This window comes from Erinaceus europaeus, chromosome 1 (genome assembly GCF_950295315.1).
Source record: "Erinaceus europaeus chromosome 1, mEriEur2.1, whole genome shotgun sequence".
NCBI lineage: Eukaryota > Metazoa > Chordata > Mammalia > Eulipotyphla > Erinaceidae > Erinaceus > Erinaceus europaeus.
In genome coordinates this window covers 151,943,518-151,951,044 of record NC_080162.1, presented here as the reverse complement: position 1 = coordinate 151,951,044, position 7,527 = coordinate 151,943,518, and the positions used below count along the sequence as shown (strand labels likewise).

The following is a 7,527-nucleotide window of genomic DNA, read 5'->3' as shown; positions in this document are numbered from 1 at the left end:
TACACAGGATATAATGTTGAATACAATACATTCCAGAAAGAATATATACTTAATTTATTACCAATGTTTTCCACATTCAGTAAAACATATTTGGAGTAGACACCCCCCAAGGTGGAGAGGTCGTCTTTGGAAAAAAAATCCAAGTCACTCACCACTGAAAGTCTTAGCTTAGAGAGGATGCTTAGTATATAGGTCTGAACTGCCTTGCCAAGATCCAGGAGTATTTGTAATCAGCACCCAGGGTTTTTTTTTTTTTTTTTTTCCAGAAGTGCACCTTCCCAACTCAGAGAAGACATGGTGGCAGAGTCCGACTTTAGGCAGTTTTCTCTCAGGAGGCAGGTGTGGCTATGGGATGCGGACTGGGGGGGGGGGGTGATTTGGAAATGGGACTCTGTGAACTGGGCGTGGACCTCAAGACAGTCGCCAGACCCGCCCCCTCAGCTCCATTGGCCACTTGGGTGCAGAAAAGACCCGCGGACAGGGGCCACCGGAGTGTCACCCGACTGGCTGGGGCTCTACTAGTGCTGTGTGTTAGGACTGACCTGGGACGCTCTCCTCCGCTTCAGGCCCTGAGACTCCGGCAGTCAGTGGGGCATCTCGCTCCCGGCTTCCTCCCCCGACACCGGGGGAGGCGGCGTGTCCGGCGGAGGGTTGTGGGGCACGGGGCAGGGCTGGAGCGCCATGAGCAGCCCGGATGCGGGGTACGCCAGTGACGACCAGAGCCGGAGCGCGTTGCCCGCCCTGATGGCCGGGCTGGGCCCCTGTCCCTGGGCCGAGTCTCTGAGTCCCTTGGGGGACATGAAGGTGAAGGGCGAGGCGGCAGTGAGCAGCGGGGCACCGACCGGGACGGCCGGTCGAGCCAAAGGCGAGTCCCGTATCCGGAGGCCAATGAACGCCTTCATGGTGTGGGCCAAGGACGAGCGCAAGCGCCTGGCGCAGCAGAACCCCGACTTGCACAACGCTGAGCTGAGCAAGATGCTGGGTGAGTGCGGGCTCGGGAGCCAGGCAGGTGCGAGCATCTGGACCGCAGCTACATTTGCGCCCCAGAAAGGCGCGGGCCTTGCGTCCCAGGCCAGGGACTTGCCAGTTTCACTGAGTTTCAGTCCCCTCTAGCCTCCCGATCTCTCCGCTCTGCGATCAGGCTTTCGACCGTCGTCTTTAGGGGACCCAGATACCTGGGCGAGAGGGGCACGGAAACAGAGATGGGGAGGCGACTTCTCGGCCCGTTGGGGCGGTTCCGGGCACCGAGTTAGTTACTGGTCTACTTCCCCGACTCCTTCCCCGGGCAGGGAGTGTCTCCTTGCTCGGCAACAGGTACTATGAGTTGGGCCTGGAAACCGCTTCCAAGTAGCTGAAAGGAGAGAGTAAGGTCCCGAGATCTCCTATCATATATCTCCAGGTGCTAGTATCCCCACCCCATCTCCCTGCCACTTGGACCTCAGGGCCCCAGACTTTGAGTTTTTAATTTGACACCCTCCCCCCACGTTTAAAAATATTTTATTTACTTATGTTTGGTAGGGGAAGAAATATTTCCTTTGGGTCTGAGAAGTAACACTGAGGAATAATTAGAATTAGGATGTGTGATATAAGATATTAGTCCCCTCCTGAATTATCAGTTTCTCTCTCTCTCTTTCTCTTTCCTTTTCTTTATTTTTTTTTTCCTTTTCTTTTCTTTCTTTCTTTCTTCTTTCTCTTAAAGAGAAATAGCGAAAACACCCGCTCAGCTCTGGCTTATGGTGGTGCTGGGGATTGAACCTGGCACGTCAGAGCTTCGGGCGTCCAATCATTCGCAGAACCACTACTATCTCCTCAGCCCCCTCTCCCCTTTTTTAGTAGCACTGTCAAGGTCGGAGGGGAAAGGTGGGGTCTGGGTGTTGGAGAGGGGGCTGGGGGCACGAGCTCGGATGCTGAGGCGCCCCCTCTCCTCCCCGCGCCTGTGCAGGCAAATCGTGGAAGGCTCTTACCCTGGCAGAGAAGAGGCCCTTCGTGGAGGAGGCGGAGCGGCTGCGCGTGCAGCACATGCAGGATCACCCCAACTACAAGTACCGGCCGCGGCGCCGTAAGCAGGTGAAGAGGCTCAAGCGGGTGGAGGGCGGCTTTCTGCACGGCCTGGCCGAGCCGCAGGCGGCCGCCTTGGGACCCGAGGGCAGCCGCGTGACCATGGACAGCCTGGGCCTGCCCTTCCCGGAGCAGGGCTTCCCCGCCGGACCGCCGCTGCTGCCCCCACACATGGGCGGCCACTACCGCGACTGCCAGGGCCTGAGCGCCCTTCCACTCGACGGCTACACGCTGCCCACGCCCGACACCTCCCCGCTGGACGGCGTGGAGCCCGACCCGGCCTTCTTCGCCGCGCCGCTTCCCGGGGACTGCTCCGCAGGGCCCTACAGCTATGCGCCAGCCTCGGAATACGTTGGGGCCCCGGAGCCGCCTGTCGGCCCCCCGCACTCAAGGCTGGGCCCCGAACCCGCCGGCGCCGCCATGCAGGGCCTCCTGGCGCCCCCCAGCGCCCTGCACATGTACTACGGCGCCATGGGCTCGCCCCCCGCGGCCGGAGGGCGCGCGTTCCAGATGCCCCCGCAGCACCACCCTGCGGGCCCCGGGCAGCCGTCGCCCCCTCCCGAGGCGCTGCCCTGCCGGGACAGCTCGGACCCCAGTCAGCCCACCGAGCTCCTCGGGGAAGTGGACCGCACGGAATTTGAACAGTATCTGCATTTTGTGTGCAAGCCTGAGCTGGGTCTCCCCTACCAGGCGCATGACTCGAGCGGGAATCTCCCCGACAGCCACGGGGCTCTCTCCTCGGTGGTGTCCGATGCCAGCTCTGCAGTCTACTACTGCAACTATCCTGACGTTTGATCAACCCACCTGCCGGCCAGAAGAGCAGTGTTAGCCCACTTCCTGGAGGGGCGAAGGCAAGCCTCCTCTATGTGTGTTTTTTGTTTTAAGTTGCCTCGGCATATAATTTATGGTAATTTATTTTGTCTGCCACTTGAATAGTTGGAAGGGGAGGAAAATGAGGCTGTGTTGTGCAGATAACTTGTTTACCAGTACGTTGTGTTGCGTTGTCAAAGCCCCTACTTCTGCCTTCAAGTTTACCAGTTTTGACTGTGGTCCAGAACAACTAGTGCCGTTTTATGGAACATTTTTAATCAAAGAAATTGTTACCCCGGGTGTGTGTGGGTTTTTTTTCAATCTTTTACATAATAAAATCTGGAATCTTACTTTGCCACTCTGCTAGTGCCTCCTGTCACAAAAGCCAGTGTTAAGTATTAGTACATTGGGACTATCTCAGTGGTATTTAGTTCGTGGTTACTGTCAATTTTCTTTTTGTATTACTGTAAGCATAGATAGTTGCAAGAAATTCTATAAAAAGAAGAAGAAAAAGAAGAAAAGCACACTAGAATATCCAAGTTTGATTTGATGGTTTTGTCTCTAAAAAGTAAAAGCGAATCTTAAATATTTCCTGCTTTAATGTACTATTTTCATCAGAGGAGAGTTCAGGACTTTGTTGTTGAATCCAATGCTTTTAATCCTTGTGTATAATTTGGGAAGTAATTGGCTGGCTTTAAAAATTGAAGGAGTCACAGGAAATAATCAAAATTTAAAGTATTCGCTGTAATGTCATTTCACAAGGGTAATTGGCTTCTATGGTTTAACTTCATACATTTCCTGATGCCTGCACCTGCAGTTTTTAAACTTGGAGGGCACTCCAGGGATGGTTTTTCGGGAGTGTACTTCATAAGGCAACGAAAGCTATATCTTTAGGCTATGACTAACCTGACTTTACAAAAAAAAAAAAAAAAAAAACCGAGTCAGAGGCATTACATAGTGGGATAGCCCTTGTTATGTACTAATAGCAGTAACTGCTGGGGTCTTTCTCATCACACTTAGTAGAGAAGCATAGGTTAATACAAACGACTTGTAATGGACACGTCCTGGGTTATGTGTTTATCCAATGTACATACATACTTTGGACCTGATCTTGACCTCATTGTTGTATGAGGTGCTTATTTATTTATTTATTTATTTTTAAGTAAAGGAACCCTGAATACTCACCTTTCTTGTATAAGGTAAAAACCTGGTATTACAAGTCTTTGACAGATTGTGTCCACGGGCACTGGAAAAACTAAATCCTGTTGATGATATATGGAAACAAATATTCTCTTTCCTAGCAAGTAGTATAGATGAAAGAATAGTAAAAAAAATAGTATAAAGGACTCATCTTGGGTCAGGTGGTGGCACACTTGGTTAAGAGCACACATTACAATGCACAAAGACTTGGGTTCAAACCCCAGGTCCCCACCTGCAGGGAGGGGGGAGAAGGATCTTCACTACTGTTGAAGCTGCAAAAGTCTCCTTCTCCCTATCTCTTCTTCCCTGTCAATTTCTTGTCCTATCAAACAAATACATACTTTAAAAATAAAAAAAATATTTCAAAGAGGGTTATTTGAGCTGATATGTAGATTCTCTTGAAGTGGCAGGGTGCATGTTTCTTGGAAGAAGTATCTTGGTACTGGGAATGTTCAGGATTAAATTTTCACTGAAAAGTGTTTTCTTTGATATGACAGAGGTCACCCTAAACTTTTTATATTATGCACAGTTGACCCCAGGTTTGCATATAATTAAGCTTATTTGACATTAGTCCTTTATTTTTTCCCTCCACTTTCTTTCTCTAAGTCCAGTCAGGTCTGCTTCTAACCTCAGGATATCCAAGGAGTTCCAAGTAGATAAAAGTGCGCAAAGGGAACTTACTTCCTCAAGTTCAGATCACACTTAATATTTTAATGTATGCTTGGTCAGCCCAAGGAGACTCATTTGTTCACCAAATACAGATGGGAACTACAGTTATTTGGCAATTTCCAGTGTACTTAATTCCAATGAAAGGGAATTCATTCTCACAAAAATTTCCGGAGAATATCCTTTTTTCTCCTCAAGCAGACTCAGATGAAGTGACCTCATGCAGCAGCTAGTGCTAACTCTTTGGAAACAAATACATAAGAGATCCACTCCTCCCTCCACCTTCCTCCCTGCACGCACCTATCTCTTCTGAGGTACATATAGAAGAATGTCTGGAGATAAAAATTGTATGGGGGTGGATAGTTCTGGCTGAATTCAAAGTTCTCTTAGATATCTTGCTTACTTAAGTTTACCTTAGGTGATTGTTTACAGAAAGCTAAAAGGCCCCCATCAAGACTAAGAACATGGGAGTTGGGCAGTGGCGCAGCGGGTTAAGCGCACTTGGTGCAAAATGCAAGGACCCACATAAGGACCAGGGTTGGAGCCCCCAGCTCCCCTCCTGCAGGGGAGTCACTTCACAAGCAGTGAAGCAAGTCTGCAGGTGTCTTTCTCTCCGCCTCTCTGTCTTCCCCTTCTCTCTCCATTTCTCTCTCTCCTATCCAACAACAATGACATCAATAACCACAACAATGTTAAACAACAAGGGAAAATAAATTTTAAAAAAAATTTAAAAAAGACTAAGAACACATATGCAGACACAGTTATTTTAGGTAATTCATGACACTTCCCCTGAACCAATCCAGGTGTTATAGGAATCAAAGTCCTGGCACCAGGTGGTGGTATACTTCATTAGAAATGTTAGGGAAAGTTTTTGTGTACTTTTTTCTAAATTAAATTTGCATCACCCCTCTTACACCAACACTGAACACTCACCAAAGTTCTTTGAGATACTGTCATTAAAAGTCTCAGGGACTGGGCAGTGGCACTCCTAGACATGTGTGAGGACTTGGGTTTGAATGCCGCCCCACCCCCTGTAAAGCTTTCTACTCCCCACTGCCCCCCCCCCAATTTTTTATCTGTCCTGTCAAATGAAAAATGACTACTGGGAGTGGTGGATTCATTGTGGAGGCTGAGCCCCATCAATAACTCTAGTGGGGGGAAACAACACTATTTCTTAAGACTTAGAACATCTTAATAGTATTAAAAATAGTATTAAAATAGTAAGATAGTGGCTGGGGGGGTAGCTAGACTGTAGAGCATTGCGCTTTCAAGCCTAAGGTACTCATTTTCACTAGCACATGTACTGGAGTGGTATGTATCTCATTTAAAAATATTTATAAGAGGGATAGGAAGAGAAAGATGGAACTGGACATCACTCTGGTACATTTGCTGCTGGGGATCAAACTCAGGACCTCATGCTTGAGAGTCAAACGCTTTAAGTACTGTGTCACCTCCCAGATCACTGTTTGTGTATCTCACGTGCAATACTATATTATAACTATTAAGCAAAATATTTTTTTAATAGTAAGATCAAAACTTGTCTGGCAGGCAAGATAGATACCAAGACCAGGAAAGTGCTTTTTCCCAGATGAGTTCATCCATTTATTGCACCACAACTGTGCTGACTCAAAGTTAGTGATGCTGCATTATTTGTGGCAATAATCCGTGGGGGGGGGGGGCAAGTCTTTTCTCCTGGGGAAAAATACATATCTTGTGCAAAATAGTGTTTGCACAATATCAGATTGATGAACATTTTCCCACAGCAAGTGCTGATTAAGCTGTTGCTATAATGACATGAAAAGAGACAGAGAAATCAAGAAGAAAAGGGGAGACAGAAAGATAAAGAGGCACCACAACTCTGCTTCACCTCTAGTGAGGCTTCCCCCCTTCAAGTAAAGACCAGGGGCTTGAACCTGGGTCTTTTCATATTGTAACATGTGCACTCAATCAGGTCCAACCCCGTCTGGCCCTGATAGTGGTGTTCTGTAATGTAGATTTCTCATGCAGTTCTGATCTAAACAATAATCTGACTAAATAAAAGCAAAAAAAAAAAAAAAATCCAATACTTTCTACAAGCATTTTAGCTTTAAGGATCTTGCTTTGATTTTAGGCAGTTTTTAAGGAACCTTTTTAAATTGAAGTAACATTTCATTATAACATTACATAAGTTTCAGGCATGCTCCTTTTAAATCATTGTAGATAGATACTATGTTCACTACTAAAAGCCCAATTCTATTCATCACCATACAAATGAAACTTTTTTCCTGGTTCACCTGGCCTTTTCACCTCTACCCTTCTGTTAACCACTAGAGTGATCTTACAGTGTAAATGTTTATTTTTGTTTTATTTATTTAGTTCGTTCGCTTTGTTTCTTTGTTTGATATTGTGAAATGAGTGAAATCATACAATATTTGCCTGTGAAACTCTTCAGATTTCTTATTTATGAATCATAAATAAGAAAGGGAGAAAGAGGGAAAGAACCAGAGAATCACTCCAGCACAAGCAATACTGGAGATGAAGAACTGAACCTCAAGTTTGAGAGCCCTGTGCTACCTCCTGGGCTGTTTGCCTATGAAACTCTTAAATACTTTGTCAAAGATATATTTTTTTAATTTTTTTGTATTATCTCTATTTTTTTTTTTGATAGAGACAGCCAAATATTGAGAAGAAAGGGGGATAGAGAGGAAGAGAGACACCTGCAGCCATGCTTTACCACTCACGAAGCTTCCGCCCTGCAGGTGGGGACAGGGGGCTTGAACCTGGGTACTTCCGCAATCTAGCATGTATGCTCAA

At 47.1% G+C, this 7,527-nt stretch overlaps 1 protein-coding gene across 1 annotated transcript; it reads left to right on the top strand.

Moving 5' to 3' along the window:
• The first annotated feature begins 321 nt into the window (after positions 1 to 321).
• Positions 322 to 3,458, top strand: SOX17 (SRY-box transcription factor 17). The gene is made up of 2 exons (XM_007515989.3): positions 322 to 982; positions 1,943 to 3,458. The coding sequence occupies exons 1-2, from the start codon at positions 682 to 684 to the stop codon at positions 2,851 to 2,853; spliced, it is 1,212 nt and encodes a 403-aa protein (XP_007516051.1). The 5' UTR covers positions 322 to 681; the 3' UTR covers positions 2,854 to 3,458.
• Positions 3,459 to 7,527: the final 4,069 nt, after the last annotated feature.

Bases quoted from the DNA above. Each gene is read 5' to 3' on its own strand.
- SOX17 (XM_007515989.3), top strand. From the start codon at position 682: ATGAGCAGCCCGGATGCGGGGTACGCCAGTGACGACCAGAGCCGGAGC. The intron at 983-1,942 runs GTGAGTGCGGGC...GCGCCTGTGCAG, and splicing joins TGAGCTGAGCAAGATGCTGG to GCAAATCGTGGAAGGCTCTT.